Source organism: Paramacrobiotus metropolitanus, unplaced genomic scaffold (genome assembly GCF_019649055.1).
Source record: "Paramacrobiotus metropolitanus isolate TYO unplaced genomic scaffold, Prichtersi_v1.0 Parri_scaffold0000104, whole genome shotgun sequence".
Lineage (NCBI taxonomy): Eukaryota > Metazoa > Tardigrada > Eutardigrada > Parachela > Macrobiotidae > Paramacrobiotus > Paramacrobiotus metropolitanus.
The window spans coordinates 38,503-61,966 of NW_026570324.1; the positions used below are offsets into that span (position 1 = coordinate 38,503).

The following is a 23,464-nucleotide window of genomic DNA, read 5'->3' on the forward strand; positions in this document are numbered from 1 at the left end:
TCCGCTTCAGCATGGTCGGCTGCCGCTCCGGCCTTTACGCTGGTTTGATCCACATAAGAGCGGGCGACAGTGTCGACGCAGGTTACATCCCATGCTAAGCATAACCCACGGGCCCAAGGGAAGGTAGTGATTCCATCTGGGCGTGTGTCATTTTCGTAATGCATTCCTCTAGGTTCCGTTCGCGCGGGGATGCCTGCCGAACCCAAAGCCCGACGCAAAATATCGTTGATGCAGTCGTGTCTTGGCCGTCTTCCAGCAGAAAATTTGCAGCTTAAACCATGGTGGCCGTTAGCGGCGACATCGGTACCACACCGATGTCGCCGCTAACGGGTATTACCTCTTTCGTAACCTCCCACCATGAATGTATCTCAAACCTAAGCCTGTTTACGCTTTGAATGGCAACGTATGTACAAGTATTTCAACATTTTTTATCTGATCTTGTGAGTTAACATGGTTGATTACGTTTTATTGCTATTGAAGAGGTGCCGGCGTACCGCGTAAAAATTTACTGTTTCCTAAACCTAATAAATATTAAGCCGTAGTATATAATTATGGTATATAAGATCACTAAATATTAAGCCGTAGTATATTAAGTTCATGTTGACAGTTTGGACGCTTTATGTGAGTCGCAGTTGAAGGCACGGCGCGGTCTGTTGCATCCGGTAAATTGCTTAAGCACTGTCTCAACAGCGCCACATAAATTATGCACTTAATTTTCGCTATGACTGTCATTCATGGGAATAATTAAAACAAAGGGTTATCAATACTCGTTTAGCAGCAGTATTCAGCATTTATCGGAAGAAATTTTGCTGCTTTCCACAGGCCCACAATCTTTGAGTGACGGTACGGATGTCGATGTGTAAACCGGTGTCGGTACTGATGCGGAAGACGACAGCTGGGAAGCGCTTCGTGCCTGAATCTTGGTGTAATTCTTGTGGTACTTTATGCCTTTGCTAGCTAAGGAGTCTATCAAATTCAGCACCCCTGGTATATGATCCCACCAACTGCCTCGGCTGCAGCTCCTTTTCATTTCAATTTCTTGACGCAGTTTGTCGACGCAGTGTTGGGCTTCGAGCCGTTCGCGATCCATTTGCGATTGGCGGCGCTCGAACTCGGCTTGCTCTTTTGCTATTTCGGTGCGCATAGCCTGACGCTCCGTTTCGCGCTGTTCGGAGAGGCTCTGAAACTTATGCTCCATGTCCTGTATTGTATTTTCATGCCGCTGACGGTCTGCTACGGCTTCAGCTTCCATAGCGCTAAGTTCTGCTTCTTTAGTCTGTAACGACTTCTGGTAATCATCCTGGGCTTTCAGTCTAGCGTTGTTTTGCGCTACTAGAAGCTCAAATTCCTTTTCAATTGCGTCATCTAATTTTTGTAAATACAGGTTTGCGCGAGCTCTCTCGTTGATATAAATCGGCGCTTGACTTTGTTTCAGTTTCGCTTGGGATTTTGACGCGGAATGGTGGGTATACAAAGCATCGTTGGTCGGTGAAGTTTCCATAATCTACAAATAAAGGTGTTATTTAGTGTTGGTGAGTATTAAGCAACAGGTGAACAACTATCGCTCGAGAACTCCTTTAAGCACTTTATACAGACAATCGGCAAAGTTAATTAACAGAAGCCGGATCGGAAATTTACCTTGTAAATTTCGGCGCGATATTCTGCCAGAGCAGTTTCCATTCCCGCTTCGAATTCAACGCGTATCATGGTCTGTAATTTGTGACAGCCGCATTTTACTGTATTCTCATCCGTACGATGCATAAATGATAAACCAACTGCGAGATAATAATAATCATTGTTGTCTTACCTCCAACATGTTTTCCGCTCGTGGAATGCTGTCGCTCTCGAATAACTCCGTTATGCTCTGAATAGTTAAATTATATTAAAGCAGTTTTCGGTTGTGGTGCTTTTTAGAGTATCGTATCAGCATTTGTTTCATATTTTATGTGGAGGTACTACCATACTAGAATGATGGTAGTGGATGAGAGCAGTTCTCGTAAAAGACAAACGATACGGATTTCGGCAGAGCGAGCAACAAGCAATTACCTTAAAAAAACCGGCGAACTCTTGGCAGGTATATGTGTCGCCGCGACGCTGGAAAGGTGCAAGCTTGGAGCCAAGAACTTCTTGCAGAAACAGGGCGATATGTTTCTGGAACTCTGGGAAAACAGCTGAAACAGTAGAGCCACAACGTCACAAGATGGTAACGTTTACGGCAATATTTTCCTGTGCGTAATATATTGTGTCATACATTGCGGGGTTATCGTAAATGACTGTTCGTCGGGATCGGCCGCTAATTTGGGCATTAAAAATCCACGTAGAGTGCGAAAGGCTTTTGTAACTTGCTTAATGGTGTCCACATTTTTTTGTTTCTGTTTCTGCAGATTTTGCTGCAACAGAGGAGATGTACTGTATTATTTTATTGCGAAAAGTTTTCCAGCCAGTTTAGTCTTGCAGCCCTTGTGTGATTTCTTACAAAAAGCGATAAACAAACAAACGGTCGAAATTCTTATCCTGACAAACCTGAAGCTGCATGTCTCCGTCTTTCCATCCAGGCTGAACGTCACCCAGCATTGCATCTCGCGTCAAAATCACAAGATCTTGAAAGACTCTCTCCTTTCCTGCACAAAGGATTAAAACACAGTAATATACGGGTGCACTGAATATTTTTCTTGACAACGATTTACAGCATTACGATTCACGCTATCTTATCCATTTCATCACAACCAATAAAGCGTTTGCGCTCATTGTCGCATTGTATACTGCCGCTCTTTTGAAGTTCAAATAACTCAAAAGGTTGAAGTTCTGTGTAACATTATGATACTGACCAGGGTAGCGTCACCGGCTCCCCTCTCAGAAAAATTTTATTTTTTGTAGTATGACAGAGTAACAATAGGGTATGCCTAAACAAATAATTTCATCTGCTATGATCAGCAAGCCGTGGCCAAACAAAATTTTAAAGTTAAAGATTTGCTATGTTACAGCCTATAGCCAATGCATTGCTTCGTACCTTAAATAAGTACTTCTTACCCTATCATACGAGGCTTATGTGCGCTCAGTATTCTCTGTTTCCCGTTTCAGAAACGGGCTAGTTAATTGTTATTTAGGCAGTTAATTATTACTAGACTGGGCAGTTATCACTATGTTTACACATAGATCTGCACGTCGATTTTCGTGCTAGCAGTACCGATAAGTGCGAAAACTGACAGTGCGCCATGAAATGGAATTATAAGCGTCTGCAAATTTATCTCTTAAAAAATAAGTTAGTTACCGTCTACTGGTGCTTCGGAAACAAAAACTGGTTAACAGAGAATATTGGACGCACATAAGCCTCGTACGATAGGGTACGAAGTACGCATTTGAAGTACGAAGCAATGCATTTGCTATAGGCTATAACATAGCAAATCTTTAACTTTCAAATTTTGTTTGGCCACGCCCTGCTGATCATAGCAGCTGAAATTGTTTTTTAAGGCATACCCTATTGTTACTCTGTCATCCTGCAAAAAAATGAGAGGGGAACCGGTGACGCTGCCCTGTGAGACAAGTAGCTTCAGAAACTTACCTGTATAAAAACTGTTGCGGATTTTTGATGCCAACTTAGAGAAAACGGCAAGGGTCTTCAGGCTGTCGCTGCCCATGACTCGCATGATGTTGTATATCTACAAAGTACTTACTATAGGTACGCTTTCCACCGTTATACTGCAGGCAGCACTAATTTTCTCATCCGGTTACCCGAATTACGAGAAGATTGAGTTTTATGAATATTTAAATGTAGCCAACGAAGTTTTACAAATATTTAATTCTTAAAATACTTAGTAAAGCGACGGCGATATTAATTTCAACGTACCGTGCAGGAACAAATCATGCTGGTTAGTAAGAAAAGAGCCGAATCAAGCGAATCTTTGCTTTCATTGTCGCACAACCCTTGAGTGTCCAGGAGAAAAACAGCAATCATGGTCCCATCACTGCTGCGGATGATGTACGGGTCATTGGTTATCCAGATGCCCTGCGTACACCCATGACTGTTGGGTGACATCTTGAACAAGTTCGCGTTTGGAACTGCAGCTTCAAACAGATAGTCATTAACATCCGGAAACGAATCGGGATTCTGCTCCATCTTCAAAGTCACGGCCAAAAATATCAATTTTCAGAAATAAAATTTGCTTTCTCTGCAAGTTACCTGTACAAGGCAGCGGTGCATGATGTTATAGAGAGTGGACTTTCCCTCGCGAAACCGGCCAACAATGCCAGTCAAAGAGATCGGCATGTTTTTGATGTCGTCCTGGCACAAACGCTGTAGAAACGTCTCGACATTGGCAGCTTTTAAATCATCGTCTCCATCCTTCTCGGCTAAAGCGTAAACGGCGGTGGGTGCCATGTTGTTTTACCCGTTAGCTTTTATCGCCCTTCTTCTCACCGATTCCAACTGTTAGCAGTAGAACAGACCATCTGGGACAATACCGTGTAATCCAGACTCAAACTTTAGCAAACCGAACACCGAAGGCTTCAGACCGGGCGAAATGTAATGTGCAATTTTGCCGGTACTTGTAGTACTTTTAAGAGCGCTTACCGGATGGGTTATCTTTGATGATAAATTGTGCGCCCTCCATCAGAAACAATGGGTTAGCGGGTTTTATGCTGCTTCTTATCAGCAGCCACGCGCTCATTGTCAGTGCGCTCCCATATTTGTAAGTTCAAACTCAGAGAATGAGTCACAACAAACAAGGTAAGGAGATAAACGCTAACCTAGATTAAAAATTTAGGTGCGTTTACCGGAATATTTTGTCTTCCTTTGTCCTTTGACAATATTCAATGGATATCTTGTTTATGCATTTAATTGCGCGGCTAGTCGTGTGGATGCGTCAATAAAGTAAACAGGTGCATCAAGTGCAACGATAATTAGGCAGTCCCTTTGGTGATATCAGAAAACTGACTTTTCTTTCGAACAAATTTTCTTATAACGACAGAATTTTACTCCGGCCGTCAGCTTACAATTCTGGGATAAATTGACTTGCAGTTTGGAAACTCCTGTCTTTCTCTGCAACGAGGTATTCTCACCGTAGTCAGTAGCGCAAGCAGCCGGTTAATATTAATTTCTCAGTAGAGTTTTCGCGTTGTTCCCCAGTGCAAGCAATGGAAGAATCGAAGTTCTTAATACAGCTGGCGAAACGCAGTCCGAGTGACCAGCTAGAAATTCACGACATGAAAAAGTTCGCTCATCGTCTTCGGCAAGACGACATCCGGGATCACTTTATCTGCACCGTCGGGATCGTTGGTAAACTTCGGGAAGGCAAATCAACCATGCTAAATATTATGCATCGATATCTGGAACAGGTGCGAGTACATCAGTAACTGTTTTGGCGGTCAGCTGTAGGTATGTTTAGAAAATAAATGTCCACAAGTAATCTCATGGATAAGGATATTCCAAATTAAAAATGCATCAGAAAGATTGATAAGTCAGATTTTACGGGAACGGATTAGTAACACATCTGTAGTGGCGCTGCCTGCAGTGCCAGAAACGCGGACGAAACGAAATAACAATTTTCCTTATACTAACAAGAACAATTTCAACAAATCTAAGCGTTCATAATCCCTGGTGCAGTTCGTGTACATAGTGCTGTACATGTGCTTATAGTATTTTCGTTTATGTACTTACGTTGTTTGCTGATCAAAGGTGGCGAACGATAACTGGGGTCCGGAAGCCATGGCGTACTTGTACGAAACTGCTATCGACCATGCGCCATTCATCACATCCAAATCTTCGAGCGGCTGCACGCAAGGAATATGGATCACCAAGGATCCGTACGTTTTGTCTCATATCTCTGTTGGACCATGTGCTGTCTTTTTGCTTGATACACAAGGTCTTCTGGACAACGACAGCCGTCCTGAACTGGATTCATCCCTGTTTTTGCTGACCAGTATGATTAGTTTATTCACGGTCCGTATACTATCACATCCTGCTTTACGCAAAAGCAAGCAGTAGTACAGTAGTTTCTATCGTATTTTCGATAGAAATTCAGAATTGCATCAGTATTTAAATCAGTATTCAAAAAACACTTTAAACAGATCTTTAACGTACATCGCGGGATTGGAAAGGATCACGTGCGTTTGTTAGCCGAATTCTCTCATATAGCGACTAAAATTCACACCACCGTATATGACGGTACGAACGACTGATTTCCTAAAGTGGGGCTATCCCGTTGGGCCGCCTCAATTCCTAATTATAGGTGCTCTTTTTCTTCAGGAACTAGTTCGGTTTTCCAGCACCTGGTTGTTTTGACTCGAGACACGCTTATTGGCGTCAATGAATATCAATATGGTTGGGCTGACGGTGACAAGTATTTGAATGTGGGTACATATATTATGATAAACAGAGATGTATATAGATAATAGATGTATCCATATCTTGTCTCCACAAAGCCTGAATTAACGATTTCTCTGCTTATTTCAGAACAAAATCCGTACTCCGCATAACCTCGAGTTATTGCGGGCCATCGAGAAAGTTTTCATAAAATTAGCATGCTTTTTGGCACCGAAAATTGCAAATGATCCGGACGACGAAGCATTCCGTTTGTCTGCAGACTGTACGCACCTTGCATTGCAAAACGAGCTCATCAATATTGGCTTCTTAAGTCAAATATGCTTTATTACAGTCGTTTTGCCGGAATTTCGGGATAATATCAATACCTTCTTGGAATATCTATTCGGCCCACTGCTACAGCCGTTTCAGCGAAAATCAATACCTATGACATGCCAAATGTTTGCTGACTTTATCGAAGTAAGAACGCATTGCATTTGTGCTGAAACTGTTTAATGAGCACAGTACATGGGTATGTTTTGCGCAGTAACGTAATCGATAATTTTATCGATGCAGTGCACTGGAATTTGGAAGTAATTATGTAGGGTGACACTATAGGCACCCCAAAAACCCCCGTTTACTATAGGCACCCCTTTTCCGCACCCCGTTAATTAAAGGTACCCTTATCTTATTAATTGATTCTTTCGTGCACCCTGTTTTTTATAGGCACCCCTATGAAACTTTAGCATATTATAATGTAAGTAATTGTAGTGTTAGAACCTAGATACGATAACTATGTTCGCAAAAGTATGGAAAGGCCGACCGACGTCGATGTTATGTTCCCTCTTGTTCGACTTCAGAATGCTGGGTCGAATCAGTGTGGCTCATCACGGGCCTGACACCAGAAGATACAGTTTTACAAAAACCGAACCGCACCAAAAATGGTTAGCAGAAGCGCTGGACAAAGAGGAGGCCACCCGTGTCCGAAAAGAACCGGCAGAAAACCGGCATCCGAAATTACGATTGCGAAACGAAACATCAAAATTACCGCCGACGATGCGATGCGATCATTAGATCCAAGTTAGTAGATCAGCGACTCAGCGTCACCGCCCGATCATCGGATGAAAAGCCTGATTCTGTCTCTATGCGAGTATCTGTATGAGACTGCCGCACGTACATGAAATCATTTTCGAATTCTGTATCCGAAATAAGCTATTAAAGGGTGCCTATAAAATACACTGACAGGGTGTTTCTATTTAATAAACAGAAAAGGGTGTCTATAAATTACGGGGTGCGAGAAGGGGTGCCTATAATAAACGAGGGTGTAAGGGGGTGCCTATAGTGATTTCCAATTATGTATGTGCATAATTATATGTACTATGCACTCACTTCGGTTGTCATCCCATCAAGATCTTGGAGGTATAAGGGGATGGGAATGTGAACGTGAAGCAATGGGATTGGCTGGGCAGAGGAAAATACAACTGACATACAGTATTTACATACAGTATTTACGGCCTTACCGTGCGCATATGCGTGCGCATATAACTGTAACACGCATCCTAATTTTGCTTAACAAATGCATAAAAAACAAATGAACTGTGATAGAAGCGGCACAGCGTTCCGTAATTCCCAGAATCTTGAAGCCCACGTTTATAAATCAATCCCCCACAATATTCCGTGGATATAGAAAGAAAAAGCCTTGTATCTGTAGAGCGCAGAAATTATGCGGCATAACCGGAGAAGAGTATTTTTTATTTTGACACTTAACTACTGTACTGACACCCTGCACTCGGAGAAGTTTTGTACAGTATGAGTAGTACGGCACTGTAGCCAGAGGAAAGTAAAGCCGATTGCGTTCAGCCAGTAGCCAGCAGTTCACATGCAGCTGCAAGCTGAGTGAGTGAGCTGTGAATGCGGTCGTACAACGTACGCGTGGCTGCACAGCTAAAACTTTCTCCGAGTGCAGGGTGTCAGTACAGTATTTATTTTCGGGTAATGCGAATTATCTAACCACTTCTCAATCCCATCACGTCATCACATCACGCAGCGGTTTAATTGCTCCCCGATATTGTTTTTGCAGCACCTTGCTGAAATATTCGACAACGGGAGCATTCCAACCGCAGAAAGTATGCTAGAGGTACTTCTATGCATAAATTTGGATTTTTTCATTGGAGCACCGTTCTTAAGCGATCCGTTTGCAGCTGATGATAAGGTGTGAACTTCAAGATGCCGTTTCTACGGCTTTCGGCAGATACCACGAAAATATCTCGGCAGTAAGTTCTGACATCTTATAATTCAATCCTCGCATTCGATTTACTATGTGTACTTTTTGGAAATACGGCCTGCGCAGTTGTTGTGAATAAGATAATACGTATAATATACTATATTTGCAAAAAGTATTGAGTTTTATTACCGGAGTGCCTGGCTACATTAAACAACAAGCTTGTTTAATGTCGGTAGAAAAGTGGCAATTTACGCAAACTTGCCTGAGAATAATTTTATTTAGATTATCGTGGAGGCCATCGATGAAGATCACCTAATCGAATGTCATAAATACCACAAAGAAGAGTGCAAGGCCGAAATCCAGAGAACCGTACCGATCCTGCAACAAGATCCAATCCGCTCTGCCCCATACCTGGAAAAGTTAGACACTGATATCGATCGATTGTTTGCCTTAGTTCGTGACCGAAACCATACAAGTTTATTGGAATGGAAAAAACATGAAGCACAACGTCTACGCCTCTGCACCCAGCTGGATAATCTAGCTTTACTAAAGGACGTCGCCGATCAAAAGATCCAACAGCTGCAGACGCAAATGGACAACCTCGCGTTGAGCGGGGAAAGAGAAAGAATGTCTTTGGAAGATTACATGACTGCTTTGCAAATTCAGCGCGACGAAAAGGATGCTGAAAGCCGGGCTCGGTTGCAGGATGCCATACAGGCGGTCGAAAAGTTAAAAAATGATTTAGCTAAAGAGTAGGTTTTTCAAGAAAGGAGAGAGTTGGCGCAGATAGTGTCCAGCTCTCTGCCTTCCCTTGTGTCCCTACTGCTAACGCTGCTGAATGCTTAGCCAATTTGTACGATTTTGTTCCGTTAGCTTTTGAAACTTTTGATGTCACTGGCCCCGCATGTTTGAAGATTTTAGGCGAAATGGGCAAGCGGTTAAAGGATGCTACTGGAGAACGACGCTCTTACGAGTTTTTGCTACAGCGTCTTAGCATTGAAATAGAGCGGGGAAATGCGCTGTCGATAACGTCGACCGTTCCATCGGCTTAACGGTCTTAATGGCTGTTTATTTTGTTTTTTTTTTAATGTTTTTAACTGTGATATGTTTATAATTCTGACTGCTAACTAAACCAATAAAAGAAACATATAAGATGCTGTAATCACCGACATTTTATCATCGCAACCATTTTGTTCACATTATTTGTACTCTGTATGTGCGTCTGTGTAATCACCTTCGTGCCTGCGGTTAGACGATCCAGCAGAAAATGGCAGATAAGCAGAGGGTAACTGAATTTCACCTAATGATTTTTCACACCGTATGCCTCCAGCAATGTGCTTTTAACTTTTTTCTGTATTACAAGCTGCTTCACAGTGCACTGTCGCCTCCAATTCCGTCAGTTTTGACATGTACAATTTTATGTAGAAAACGCTCCGAAATAAAGCAGTGGTACCCCGCTGAACTTGCACCACTGTATAATCTGGCGGCTGCCTCCCGCCGCCCTCGCATTGCACCAATGGACACATCATATTATGCACCCGTTTTAATAGTACGAGATTTTTAATTCGAGAAAAAAATAGGAGACGTCGTGACTTTAGCAAAATTTTAGGGAAGCGCAAGTTCCGTTGCAGCTACAGTCACGCTTAAAACACCATCCAGAATTCCACATCCTACGGTAACCTCCAGCACCGCTGGCAGTCACATAGGAGGATAAACTGCAAACCGCGATTGGTGAAAACGTACTACAAGTGCCGCATTACCTTCATGATAGCGAGTTGCTCTACATCATTATAGTGGTTCAGCGTTTATCTCATTATGCCGAGGTACAGAGTAGGAAGGGCAACCTATGTAGGCCGGCTCCCTTGTTATTATTCTCTTGGCAAACTAAATGAAATGCATCGACTAACTTTGCAGTGCATGCCAGTATGTACCTGAACGCATTATAATATCCAACAGAAATCGAAGAATTTCCATAAATTACATGGCATGCGATGTCATTCGTTGCAGAGTTTAGTCCAACGTAACACATTTTGCTATCATCGCCATTAGGAAATCAATGCTTTTTGTAAATCCGCCTCACTAACGGTCATTGTGCAGTTTATCGATGCTCAGTCTTTTAAATGCCATGTCTGCGTAAATCATAGCGCATGCACCCATGTTACTACAGTATTACAAATAACTGAATGCTTTATTTGAACTGAATGCACGGTGAGTCGGTAACCGACGTGGTACTCAAACGGGCCAATCCTATCTCAATACCGCTATATTCATATTGATTTTACTTATCTCTCTTCGACCGTTCCCATAATTATACTGCTGTCGAACAATATGTTTCTGCTTGTCTAACAATGCATATCTTCATCCTCAGCATGACACATATAACACTTTGACCCTACATCGGGCTGCACTTGGTTGCTCACTGCGCAAGGTAATCCGTGTAACGCTAACCAATAAAAGACCAATGTTAATCGAATGCGGCAGATAGTTCGGTCCAGTATTTGTTGCATGTTTACTGCTGTTTTATCGGCAATGCGCCTTCGGACATGGTTTAATCCAAGCCGCTGCTATTTAATAACGACTGAGTGTCAAGCTGTAAGTTCACATTCGTGTAAGTATATAAATTCCATGCAGCGCTGAATCAAGATGATAGTATTAATTTATCGGCATAATTTAATGAATGTGCAGAAATGGAGTAACAGCAACTAACCTCACTGAACCCAATCCCGGGATTGCAATAGGTAAATGGAAATGGCTGCAATCGGCAATGCCGATGCAAACCCGGCAGTAGATTCTGCTCTGGGTTCTCAAAACGCCAGCCAGTCCTCCTATAGAGTAGCAGGCACTTTGAAAGTAGTGAACAATACAAGATGGATGCTGCAGCTGGAAAAGTGCTATATCAATTATGGCAAGGTCGAAGCCATTTTTGATCAAGTTCGCCCAGGGCAGTCCGCTGTAATGAAAGTGCACAAAACATCGTATTTAGCAACAGGTATGTCATAGAGAAATAAATGTGAGAGCATTTAACAATAAGTAAATGTTTGCTTGCGGTTTAGAATTCGTTAACTCGAACATTAAAAAAAACACATTTCAAATAAACAATGAAATCGAAAAACAATAACTGCTCAGAATAATCGATTTTACTATTTTGGAAGCCTATTTACTACTGGATAGTAAATTCTAACACAGAAAGGGACCACCCGTCTTTAAGTAGTAGATTTTTCGTCCATTCGCGGACATCGGGCTGAGAACGTTTCTACCGTAACCCTTGTTAGGAGAAATAGATAGACTTCCCATTCCAGATAGACTTGGCAGTGTTGATGCGGTTAAAGATAGTCGGTGATGCTTTGGTTCAGCACGCTTTGTTCTGTTAATTTGCGGTCATCACACCTTTCCATTCAGTGTAGTCTGATGTACATCTTTATATGTAACAATCTGTAGATTGTGTTGTATTTTTTTTACGCAATGCTCTGTAATCTGTATCTGCAGGATCATCGGGAACGCTTGCATGGACCGTGGTAAACGAGAACAAATCGATCGTTGTCATGTGGTCACTACCATTTAATCACGACTTCTCCCATAACGTCTTGGCGGTCGGTATTCGCTCGAATAACGGAAATAACGAGAATAACGGGAACACGTCTAACACCTTTAGGGAAATGTACTCCGAAAATGAACAGTCATACTTTAGGAGAAAGGAGTTTTACAGGTAAAGATATTCATATTAATTTTATTCTTCTAGAGATTTTGCATTTGCCACACTAGAAGCATGGAAAAATTAAAAACAGAGACAGTAAACTATATCGTTTTGTTTTGGACAGAAGATCAGGTACAGTTATCAAGGCTAGTGCGTTGTTTGGCGTGATTAAGCAGCATGAGAATATTTACATTTGGTAGCGTGACTCGGAGATGCTTCCATAAAAATTTGCGCTATGAATGATATGATATGAAAGTATTCCATTTAACTTATTTGTTAGTGTCATCGATCCAGTCGAGCACATGGATAACAGAGTCAAAGTGCGGGGCAGAATGGGAAACGCTCATAAAACGGACATCATCATTGATGTCCACGCTATCAATCCTGCGGACCAGTTTGGCTACGTGCAAGATGGCTTAATGTAAACGATGGATGGACTATGGCATGCCCAGACTCAACCAACCAACCACGTAGCACAACGCTTCTGGAATCCACGTTCCCAACTTTTTCGGAACGGAATCCTGACAATCCTTGCATGACCCTTTTCATAGTTGGCGTCCCAATGCGGACCGCAAGACTACTTATGTTTAGTTCTTTCTTACCGATAAACCGACTAGAGTGGCCGTAAATGAAATCTACTGACCGATGTTCGAAACAGGTTTGTTTTCCGATTAAAAACTGTCTTACTGGGCAGCAAGAATTTAACATACGCCAAATCTCTGACTGAAATTGTACAGACTCTGTACTATAACTGGCCACTCCGAATTGACATCTTACCGGTACATCAAGTTACCGATCATGATTGCAGTTACCCGTTATTGGTGTATCCTAATAACAGGCTATTAAGCAGTTCACACCGAAAAAGCGACAATGCAACGAACACAAACAAAGTGTCCACGGATTATTGTCCGCTGCGTTTACGATAAACATTAAGGTCATATTCCTTCTGCCATCATTTTAAAGATTTATTGGCCATTGTCGGCGGCACCTTACCGATCGAAATGATAAGAACAATAATTATTGCATGCGTACTCTGTAAGTGCAATGAGTGAATGAACACCTACCCGCGCACGATACGTTCAGTTTAATGGTGTTAATCCGTTCAGTGGTAGTTGATTATCATCGAGTTATATACAATGTTACATAACTAGCTTAGTCATGTACTGATGTTAACCTATGGTCATATATGTTTTCTCCTATGGTCATGTACCTATGGTCATAGTCCATGTTTTTGCCTTTCTCATGCCCTTGTGCGCCAGATGTACTGACAATGAGTGATTGTCTGATATTAGGCCGTTTCCCTGGATGTCCTGTTATTTCCGGCTTAGGTCGTTATATAAGCCTATGTTTACTTGTTATTTGTTAGTTCTTAGCTGAGTATTATTAAAGTGGCTAAAACCCGATATTCATTACGCCTTACGCATAGTGTAAGCGTATCATTGGTGCCGAATGCAGTTTGAATACCGTGACCTTTATTACGGTCGTATCGTGGCAGTAGTCTTATGTCAGTTAAGGAGAAAGGTGATTCTTTTGCCAACCTATTATCGGACGACGAAGATAAACCGGTTGTGAGCGAGTCATCGACTGTGAGGACTACGATGCCGGCGACAGGCGACGTATCAAGTGGGCGGCCGACCTCGGCCATTTCTGTGAATGCCCGGGATTTGGCGGACGTGATGTGATCGCTAGCAGTAGCGAAAGACGTGCGACCGCCAGTGTTCACAGGGAAAGCCGGTGAGAAGGTTGCGCAGTGGGTTCGTAGGTTCCGAACTGTTGCGCAGACGTTGGAGTGGGACGAGCGAAGCAACTGACGCAAGTCCCAGTGTACTTGACTGGCCATGCGGGTCAGTGGTACAACACGGTGTCGGAGGACGGGATGAAGCCCTACACGACGTGGAAGGCTTTCAAGGACGCCCTGCTGGCACGTTTCCAGACTGCAGGCTGGAAGTTGCAGCTGAAGCTGAAGATTAGTCAGTGTAAGTTGCAGAAAAGTGAATCCGTTGGAGGTTATTAGAATGACATGGTTGACCTATGCTATGAATACGATTCCAAAAGGGATGACCTGGACGTCCTCAAGAAGCTGCGGAACGGACTTTACCCGGAGATCGACAAGATGTTAGTCACCTCCGCAACCAAGACGCCTCAAGGATTCTTCGCGAACCTGCAGAAGGCGGCGCAGTTTTTACGACGGCAGGAGCAGGTCATCCAGCGACAGCAGGCGGCAGATCAGCGTGCCAACACCCATTTTCGTCGAAGCAGCGATAAGCCAGAATTTCATTCTAAAATAACCGCTGCTGACTCCAACCACAGCGACGGATCAAAACCGGCACGAACCGGGAACGTGTTGACCACACCACGTAAAGATAAGTCCTGCTGGAACTGCTGGGCAACGGATCATTTGCTCCGGGATTATCCGATGCTGTCGAAGGACGCCAAGGGAGCTGCGCCGAGGGCGGGACTCCGGATGATGCGCGGAGGCGCAATGGACCGTACAGCCAGGGACGACCAGACATTGGAGGCGGCAGCCACGCTGGCCGCTATGTACGGGGCGGATGCCGGCCGTGCGGCGTATGGGGCAACGTCGTGCGAGTATGTGTACCGTATGATAGACGGATACCCAGTTGCGGTGTCAGCAGGTACGTGCCTCGGGTGTATTGAATGCGCGACATTCCGAAGTCAACGTTAGGACACTACTGCGGCGCATGAGCTGCGCGTGTATCAGGCCGAAGTGGAGGACGAAGCGCAGTCAACCGATGAGTCCGATACGATCAGCATTTATGCCGACTCAGTATGTGAACCGCGTAATCGGCGTGGATCAGCCGACAGCACCGCTTCAGTAAACGGGGACGCGCTGCATGCAGGCACACAGACGGAGGCCGGCTTGTGCACGGGCGGCACGTCCAGTGTGGCAGTACAGGTTAACACGGTGTTGAAGCGCAGCATCCAGATAAAGGTGCCGGATATTACCAGCAAGGATGGATTCAAATGGCGCGACAGGTCGATTGATATTGAGTTTAAATTTCATAAAGACACAGTAAAGAATTACGTCCACCTTGAAGCGGAGATTTTCTGTCGCATGAGTTTGTGGCAGATGACGGATGTTTCCAATTATGGGAAAAGTTTCCGTGCAAGCGCCCTCTCTACACGATGATGTGTACGTCTGGTGATGGGAGCGAAGGTCGTCATGCTGTGCTCGGAACGCACATGTGCGTGGATGTGACCTTGAACGCACAGGCTGCACGTGCCTTGGTGGACACCGGTGCCAACTTCTCCGTTGTGAACCGGGGCTTCTTGGAGCGGAAGCTGGATGTCATGCCGGACCCACTGATGATGCCTTTAGAACTGGGTGACGGGAGTACGATCCGTATAACGGGTAAGATCGTACTCGATGTTGCGGTAGCAAACCAGAAGCTGCCGGTGGCTTTTTGTGTTTTTGACAATGTCAGCAACGAGGGATACGAGTGCGTGCTGGGATGCAACTTCCTGCGCCAACCCGGATGGCTGGTGGATGTGTGCAGTGCGGCGCTCTTGTACGTGGGGCAGGATGGTACCACGGTCACGCATGGAGGATGTGATGACGCGATGGTGACGGTACTTGCAGCCCCGCCCGGGAGGCGGTCATGATGCCGGCGGCGGCCCTGTGCGCCCGGATGACCGCGGATCAGGGATCCATGCTGACGACACCACGGGTGAATCAGCTCATGAAGTATGGCGATCCAGATGCTCCGGAGGATGAGCTGACGATGTGGGAGCACGACTGGCCGCGCCGTCCTATTTCGGATCTTGACATTGGGGATGCGGATACTACCGACGGGGTGAGTCGAATAACTAAGTTGATTGAGAAGTACGGTGACCTTTTTCATACTGAGGGCCGTAAGATGGGTCAGGCTAAGGTAGAGCCGTTCTGTATTGACCTGATGCCGGGTACGGAGCCGAAGTTTCTATCAGTACCGGTATGCCCCGCCGGAAGTCGCAGAGATTAACCGGCAAATTAGCGCTATGATTGACAAGGGTGTGATTAGACCGTCCCGCAGCGACTGTTCTAGTCCGATTGTCTTGACGCGCAAGGATCATGCGCGCAGCTGGCGCTTATGCAATGACGTCAGGGGTGTTAACAGTATAACGATTTCTGATAAGTACCCGCTTCCGCGTGTGGACGATTGTTTGCAGGCGTTGTCTGGCAACGGTATATCTCCACGTTGGACTTGGTATCCGGTTACTGGCAGATGCCGTTAGCGGAAGAGTCTAAGCCGTTGACAGCCTTCCAGTCGCCCATGGGGTTCTACGAGTAGAAAGTATTGTGCTTTGGGCTCAAGAATGCTCCATCGTACTTCCAGCGTACCATGACGACAATCGTGGGGGACCTCATCGTTCAGGGCGTCGTGACGGTCTACTTTGATGATGTGATCATCGCGACGTTTACGTTAGAGGAGCATGAAGAAGTATTGGAGGCGCTGTTTTCTCGATGCCGGGAGATCGAGTTAATGTTCAAACCAGAGAAATGTCACTTTCTCAAAGCGACAGTCAATGTGCTGGGATTCACGGTAACGCGGGAAGGCGTGGTGGCCGACCCTGAAAAGGTACGTGCCATACCGATTTTCCGGTTCCCGCAAATCTTAAAGCCGTACGTGCTTTTTTCGGTCTAACCGGGTGTTACCGGCGCTTCATCAAAGACCATGCGGCGTTGGCCTGTCGGCTGTACGAGCTGACAAAGAAGGACGTGCCGTTCGTCTGGGAGCAGCTGCAGGAAGGGGCATTCGAGGCGTTGAAGGATCGTCTCGTTTCGTCGCCAGTGTTGGGTCAGTTTCACGTATCGCGACCGGTGGAGATTCACCCGGACGCCAATGGATACGCCATTGGAATGGTCATACTGCAGCAGGATTCCGATGGTGTCTTGCGTGTGCTGGCTTATGGAAGCCGCCGCTTGAACGCTGCGGAGCGGAACTACAGCATCACGGAGCGGGAGTGTCTGGGTATCGTCTGGACCGCAGATAAGTTTCGTTACTATCTGTTAGGTCGTGTAGTGACGGTCATCACTGACCACCATAGCTTGTGTTGGTTGGTGAACATTCAGTCTCCCAGTGGGCGCTTGGTCCGGTGGGCACTTCGACTCCAAGAGCTCGACTTGGTGATTCGACACAAGAGCGGAGCGAAGCATGCCGACGGAGATTGTTTGTCTCGGTACCCACCGGCTACGGAGAACGGTGTGCTGGCTGTGATGGAGGTGCGTGAGGAGACGGGCCTCACCACGCAAGCGATGTTGGATGCACAGTCCAACGACCCTTGGATTCAGGAAGTGATGGAGCAGATGGACTCGGTGAAGAGCGTTCAGAAGGTGTACGCTGTGAAGGACGGGTTGCTCTATCGCGAGTGGAAGAGTCAAGGTGACAAACACTTACTGTTAGCCGTACCGAAAGCGTTACGTTTTGAGGTGCTCGCGTTCTCCATCATGATCCCATGGGCGGACAACTCGGGTTTGCCCGGACCTGGGACCGAGTGCGGAAGCGATTCTTCTGGCCTCTAGCGATCAACTTTACGGAGCAGTACGTGGCGTCTTGTGCGCCGTGCGAGGCACGAAACCGCCTGACTACGAAGGCGGCCGGACCGATCCAGTCGTTCTGTCCGGAGCGGCCGTTCGAGATGATCGCCATGGACTTTCTGGGGCAGTTGCCCAGATCCAAGCGTGGAAACCAGTATATCCTGGTAGTGACTGACCTTTTCACTAAATATGTATTGGCAGGCACATTCCCGGTCCAGAGTGCGATGACGGTGGCGAAATTCTTGGTTTTCAAGGTGTTTCTGCAGCATTCGTTTCCCTTGCGGATCCTGAAAGATCAGGGGACACCGTTTGTCAACCAGCTGACCAGTGACCTTTACAAGATACTGGAGGTGAAGCGCGTTACGACGAGCGGATATATTCCGCAAACCAATGGCTCGTGCGAAAAGTACAATCAGACGCTTGCGCATATGATGTCGAAGTTCATAGACGCTGAACAGCGCACCTGGGACGAGGTGCTGCCGTTTGTGGTGTTCGCAACAAACACCAGTAAGCACGACACGACGAAAGAATCGCCATTCAAGTTGCTGTACGGAAGGGAGCCGACGCACCCGGTCGACATCGCCTTTCCGACGGTAGCTGATGCGCTCTTGTATGATGTCGGAGAGCGGATGGAGGCGCTTCATGCCAAGGCGAATGCGCGCATAGAGGGGAAGCAGAACTACCTCTACGCCCACGACGATCACCCGGAAGTGACTTACAAGGACGGGGATTACGTGTTGGTTTTCAACCCTGCCGGAAAGCGCGGTAAGGCGGCCAAGTTACTCAGCCGTTTTTACGGTCCCTACCGAGGGCTTAGGCAAACGTCGCCCGTGAACTATGGAGTCAAAACTTGTGGGATTCGGAAACGGAGGAACGTTTTCGTCACCCACGTGTCCAAGATGAAGCTGTTCTAGGATCGCAACGAGATGTTCGTTGACTTCGAGGGTAAAGACGGCGAAGGACGGATTCCTGTCGCGCGTCCCAAGCACGCAGTGGCCCAAGACGAGGCCCTAGAGACGGCGGTGGAGGAGGAGCCGACTCCCGACCTCATGGCCGGCCCTGAAATTGCGGCCCCCGTGGTGACACCTGTTGTGCCGGAGACGCAGTCCCCTATGGTAACTGAGGTGGTGACAACGGCGGAGGCGGAGACACTCGCGCCGTTGACTCGTGAAAACTCGGAAACGGAACTGCGACGCTCGGGTCGTGAGCGTAGGGAACCGGATACTGCGGACAGGTATAACCCGTGTGCATACAAGCACTTTTACGGCTTGCTGCTGTTGGTGTTGTTGTTTAAGCCCTTAGTCGCAGCACTGGAGGTTGCTGTGTGCGACTGCTCTTCACCACGGCATGTCGGAGTCGTCAGTTTTGAGCGATACGATCAGTGCCGGACGAATATGTCGTCTATCAAATTCATCCCGGTAAAGTACGATATCTACAGGGAAGATAAGGCTCGAACGGTGTTCAAAAAATTCAGCTGCCGTGCATGGGAGCAGACCTTGCACATCGAGGAAGGATTCCTGGGCTGGACGGACACGACAAAGTCGTCGAAAGAGAAGCCGTTAGCAGCTGGCGACTTTGGGGTCATGGCGAACACATTCAAATGCGGTGTGAGTTCGATGGTGAAGCGTGGTAGTGTGTGGTCTTATACAGCGGAAACCCAAGGGCGAGGGTGCCTGGTACTCTACGAAGACGTACACTACCTACAACTGTGAAATCAAGGAGCTGTCCCTGGAGCAGGAATGCAAAACGTGCCCGATCATGAGTATCGTTGGAGAAGTGGCAATGGATCGAGCTATCGGTTACGCCATTCTGTCACACCGGACCATCGTATGGAACGACATTTCGCAGACGCAGAGACCGTGTGAAACGGCTCGTCTGACCAGGCGAGTCGGTCAACTGTATAATGATACATACGGTGTGTTAAGAATCCGCGATACTGCGCGCCAAATGGATTTCGTTCTAGGCGCAATGACGCGCTTGTGTGGACAGACCGGAACAAAGGCGTTCCGCGTTGTCGGCGAAACGAGTATGCTGTTGGTGGTGCTGACGTGCGCGGAGAAAATCCTCTTCCAGGACTTCAACTACACCGCCGGAGGCAGTGTCGTTGGAGGGGCAGGACGGGATTCGGCGTTTCGTGGCAAAAGAGGATTGCTGGGATTCGCCGGGGGAACACATCCAGGATTTCCTTCAGGATCATCGGGTACCGTAAAGCCGTTGCCACTGACAGAGGCCACAACGACTGTCGGGAGTGGTAAGAAGACGCCGGATGCGGAGGGCGCAACTACTGAACCCCCGATGACGCTACAACAGTACCTACCAGAGCACCTGCAATGGATTATGGACTCGGTTGTGGAACAGGAAAACCACATTGCGGAAGCTGTTAACGCCGTCGATTGTCGGTTAAGTAGACTAAAAATTGAAAATCTTCATTCACTGTCGAAAGTGAGCGGAATTTTGGCTGCGCGTGCTATGCACTTTACAGAGTGTCAGAGCTAGGAGAGCTTCGGGAGCATGGATATTCTACGGTAGTGCCGACCGTTCCACTTGACGTTCGAAGCGCAGAACACCGTCTACTGCGGCGTACAGCCTCGTTCGGAAAACTTCACGATTTCTCGCGACGGATTCACGGCGATAAAATGGCAAGAGTGCTACTGGCAGTCGCATACGGTGAATTTCCATGGGATACCTCACGTCTGGAGAGACGGAGATTGGCGACCAGTGCAGCCGGTGCAGTATGCTGACCGACAGCTGCTACTCGCGCCTTTCGAGATGACCGTTGACCTTTCTGGGGCCTTGCTGGAAGCAGCCGCCAAGAAGGAACATGCGATGACGTTTCAGTTGCTGGGCCAGTTGGCCGGGGCAATGGAACATAACGGAGTGGAGAACGTGGAATCGTTCGTTCAGAACGTTCAGCAGTCAGCAAGTGTACCTGAGAAAATGTCTAAGATACGTTGGTTCAAAACGATATTCGGGTCAATCACTACGGTGGTAGTGCTAGTGCTGATTGTGCTGGTCGTATTTCAGTGTCGCGGACCGATAGCTGGATGCGGAAAGCGGATTGTGAATCGCTTGGCCGAACGGAGACATCGACGTTCGACTGTGGTAGCGGAACCGGTGACATACGTCAGTGCTCCTGAGGATCCGGGTTATGAAGCGATTAACCCACCGGACAAGGAGGTGGGACGGATTTTCATCCCGTTACACCGTACGAATAACCGGACTTGACGTCTTGAGGGACCTGCGACGTCTGGGAAGGGGGCAATGTTACATAACTAGCTTAGTCATGTCTGATGTTAACCTATGGTCATATACGTTTTCTCCTATGGTCATGCATTTATGGTCATAGTCCATGGTTTTGCCTTTCTCATGCCCTTGTGCGCCAGATGTACTGACAATGAGTGATTGTCTGATATTAGGCCGTTTCCCTGGATGTCCTGTTATTTCCGGCTTAGGTCGTTATATAAGCCTATGTTTACTTGTTATTTGTTAGTTCTTAGCTGAGTATTATTAAAGTGGCTAAAACCCGATATTCATTACGCCTTACGGATAGTGTAAGCGTATCAACAACGTATCGGGCATTTGGCGTTAAAACCTTGGAGAAGCGTCTGTAACCGACCAAAACGTCCGGACGACCAAGACGTCCGGCGGACGTTTTGGTCGTTAAACCGACCAAACCGTCCAGGGGCAAAAAAAACCGTCCGCCGTAAAATTTGCCCACCCAAAATTTTTTGCGTTCTCAGCATGGGCACTTTGGTCGGAGTACCATTTCAGCCCGGACACTTTAGTCGGAGAACCACTCCAACCAAAGGATCAGGGCTTAAATAGTGCTCCGACCAAAGTGCCCGGGCTACAATGGTACTCCGACAAATGTGTCCGGGATGAAAAAGCTCTCAGGAGCTTCAGTTCCCACCAGAACGCAAAAACATTTGGGTGGGCACAATTTGCGGCAGGCGTTTTTTTGGCCCCCGGACGGTTTGGACGGTTTAACGACCAAAACGTCCGCCGGGCGTCTTGGTCGTCCGGACGTTTTCGTCGGTTACAAGCGTCTTCACTCAAACGACGTGCCGTGTTGGGTGATGCGTTGTTTCTCGTGCGCTTTCCGCTGTTGAGCGATGCCGAACTGGTCAACGGGCCAATGAAAGTAAGTGCTGAGCGTGCCGCACTTATTGAGAGCGGTTAAGATACGGTACCCTATAGCTTGTGATACGTTTAATATTAGCTGCGGTGCCGCAGCGACACTACGTTTTTCAAAAAGGAAACAGGGAATTTCTTAGTAGCGCCTTCAGTCGAAAAATCCTCAACAGGTTTTTTGACACTGCTTAAAGGTTTTGTAATGTCCATCGTTCCTCAGTATCTCGCTCATAAGAAATATGAACAATCGAAGTTTGTGAACTGCATCAACGTGACCGATATTAATTGTACAGAGTCAGTTGCTGCTGGAAACCGAATTGTTGGACATTTACCGGTTCCGGTATGCCAACAGTAAGCTCGACCTGCCTTTTTCGACGACACCCCGAACCGGCTCGGTTATCCGCATTCCTCGCGGCTACGCAGAATACGCATACAAAGAGGAAGTGATTTTAGAGAACGCCACGGACCACCACTGGTATCCGGCCATGGTGATGGGGATCGCGGAGCGGAGGTCAGTGTGTCGCGAGACGGAGGATACAGTGCACTGCCCTATGCGCCAAATGCATTCCTTCGCGCGTCGGATATCCTGACCATGGGACAGGAGGTCCAGTTTATGCTTAATTGTCAGACACGCGACTATGTCACGGGCACACTCGATGGATACCCGAATAATTGTTACACTATCTCCCATCCGAGCAAACGACAGCTGAGACACTTTACGCAACGGCGTATCAGTAGCGAACAAATGACGGCCTGGGAGGCGACCCATGGTTCCTCTTTCACTTAGCAATCTTGATGCTGTTTTGCTGGATCGATTGATCGCAGCTTTCGCCACAAACAGAGTATTCTGTAGAGCGGCCGCAATTTACATATTTAGGTTTTAGATGAGGGGTTAACGGTTTCGCATTGTTATATAGTGCTTTGTGTTTTTTGAATGCGATGCAGCAGCGAGGAATGGCTTGGACAGCACGTATTTTCTATGATTTGTATAGCTGTTGCTTGCAAGGTCGGCCGGAAGGTTGTCGTTTGCAGTTATGAGTATTGTCTTCGGTTTGTGGTATTTTGTGCTGTTATCTGTTTTGTATCAATCAGGTCTTGGTAAAGCAATGTGGCGGTTATTTTTCTGATATGTGGTGCGGGAAGTGCGTTGCAAATTGTATGCATACAAGGTGCATATTTATGCATACAGCTGAGACGTTTTTCCAAATGCCGTTGGCTGGCCCGATCTACTTGTATACACTGTGCGTAACTTGCATTATACAATATAAAACATCAACAGTGCAGTATACACTTTACTGTAGCCGCGCGATGAGTTTGCACCACAGAGTCTGGTATACGGAAATCGTCGCACACGCTGCAGCACGTTCTACGTAACGTGTGCACTGTCGGACCGGGGGCAGGCAGCGCCCGGATCTAAAAGTGGTGCAAACTCATCGCGCGGCTACAGTACATCATCTCAGTGTTCCATGAGAAAGCGGTGCCGTATATCGTCTCGGTTTTCAAAGCGATGCTGAACATTCTGCAAATTTAACTCCTTTTCTGGTTGCGGTTCAGCAACGATTATGATGATTGCTTGCT

The 23,464-nt window shown here is 46.7% G+C and overlaps 4 protein-coding genes across 9 annotated transcripts; 3 read left to right on the top strand and 1 right to left on the bottom strand.

Annotated features, from left to right (window-relative positions):
* Window positions 1-449: 449 nt before the first annotated feature.
* LOC129597378 (atlastin-2-like) lies at window positions 450-4,591 on the bottom strand. Its single transcript, XM_055494884.1, has 9 exons — window positions 4,181-4,591; window positions 3,848-4,117; window positions 3,563-3,659; window positions 2,524-2,621; window positions 2,252-2,390; window positions 2,047-2,171; window positions 1,808-1,864; window positions 1,639-1,710; window positions 450-1,504 (listed from the first exon to the last, which is right to left on the bottom strand). Exons 1-9 carry the CDS (start codon window positions 4,376-4,378, stop codon window positions 785-787), a joined length of 1,776 nt encoding a protein of 591 aa, XP_055350859.1. The 5' UTR covers window positions 4,379-4,591; the 3' UTR covers window positions 450-784.
* Window positions 4,592-4,844: 253 nt separating this feature from the next.
* LOC129597379 (atlastin-1-like) lies at window positions 4,845-9,674 on the top strand. 3 transcript variants are annotated; one of them, XM_055494886.1, is made up of 10 exons: window positions 4,845-5,048; window positions 5,102-5,334; window positions 5,675-5,938; window positions 6,067-6,163; window positions 6,245-6,348; window positions 6,452-6,584; window positions 6,654-6,778; window positions 8,379-8,435; window positions 8,500-8,571; window positions 8,805-9,674. In XM_055494886.1, exons 2-10 carry the CDS (start codon window positions 5,134-5,136, stop codon window positions 9,276-9,278), a joined length of 1,527 nt encoding a protein of 508 aa, XP_055350861.1. In that variant the 5' UTR covers window positions 4,845-5,048; window positions 5,102-5,133; the 3' UTR covers window positions 9,279-9,674. The 3 variants fall into 3 exon arrangements, with proteins under 3 accessions (XP_055350861.1, XP_055350862.1, XP_055350860.1); XM_055494887.1 differs by having other exon boundaries at window positions 5,126-5,334; XM_055494885.1 differs by having other exon boundaries at window positions 4,846-5,048; window positions 5,105-5,334.
* Window positions 9,675-10,973: 1,299 nt separating this feature from the next.
* LOC129597418 (tereporin-Ca1-like) lies at window positions 10,974-12,916 on the top strand. Of its 4 annotated transcripts, none has more exons than XM_055494944.1 (4): window positions 10,974-11,114; window positions 11,208-11,511; window positions 12,009-12,228; window positions 12,497-12,916. In XM_055494944.1, exons 2-4 carry the CDS (start codon window positions 11,265-11,267, stop codon window positions 12,639-12,641), a joined length of 612 nt encoding a protein of 203 aa, XP_055350919.1. In that variant the 5' UTR covers window positions 10,974-11,114; window positions 11,208-11,264; the 3' UTR covers window positions 12,642-12,916. The 4 variants fall into 4 exon arrangements, with proteins under 4 accessions (XP_055350919.1, XP_055350921.1, XP_055350922.1 ...); XM_055494946.1 differs by having other exon boundaries at window positions 10,978-11,114; window positions 11,261-11,511; XM_055494947.1 differs by having other exon boundaries at window positions 10,987-11,130; window positions 11,261-11,511.
* Window positions 12,917-17,979: 5,063 nt separating this feature from the next.
* On the top strand, window positions 17,980-18,669 carry LOC129597399 (uncharacterized). The gene has a single exon (XM_055494918.1). The coding sequence runs from the start codon at window positions 17,980-17,982 to the stop codon at window positions 18,667-18,669; it is 690 nt and encodes a 229-aa protein (XP_055350893.1).
* Window positions 18,670-23,464: the final 4,795 nt, after the last annotated feature.

Coding starts and splice junctions, on each gene's coding strand:
- LOC129597378 (XM_055494884.1), bottom strand. CDS start 4,378: ATGGCACCCACCGCCGTTTACGCTTTAGCCGAGAAGGATGGAGACGAT. Junction 4,118..4,180: donor TGCACCGCTGCCTTGTACAG/GTAACTTGCAGA, acceptor GTGACTTTGAAG/ATGGAGCAGAATCCCGATTC. Junction 2,622..3,562: donor CCGCAACAGTTTTTATACAG/GTAAGTTTCTGA, acceptor TCCTTTGTGCAG/GAAAGGAGAGAGTCTTTCAA.
- LOC129597379 (XM_055494886.1), top strand. CDS start 5,134: ATGGAAGAATCGAAGTTCTTAATACAGCTGGCGAAACGCAGTCCGAGT. Junction 5,939..6,066: donor GTATGATTAGTTTATTCACG/GTCCGTATACTA, acceptor CACTTTAAACAG/ATCTTTAACGTACATCGCGG. Junction 6,779..8,378: donor TGTTTGCTGACTTTATCGAA/GTAAGAACGCAT, acceptor TTGTTTTTGCAG/CACCTTGCTGAAATATTCGA.
- LOC129597418 (XM_055494944.1), top strand. CDS start 11,265: ATGGAAATGGCTGCAATCGGCAATGCCGATGCAAACCCGGCAGTAGAT. Junction 11,512..12,008: donor AACATCGTATTTAGCAACAG/GTATGTCATAGA, acceptor CTGTATCTGCAG/GATCATCGGGAACGCTTGCA. Junction 12,229..12,496: donor AGGAGAAAGGAGTTTTACAG/GTAAAGATATTC, acceptor CTTATTTGTTAG/TGTCATCGATCCAGTCGAGC.
- LOC129597399 (XM_055494918.1), top strand. CDS start 17,980: ATGACGGTGGCGAAATTCTTGGTTTTCAAGGTGTTTCTGCAGCATTCG.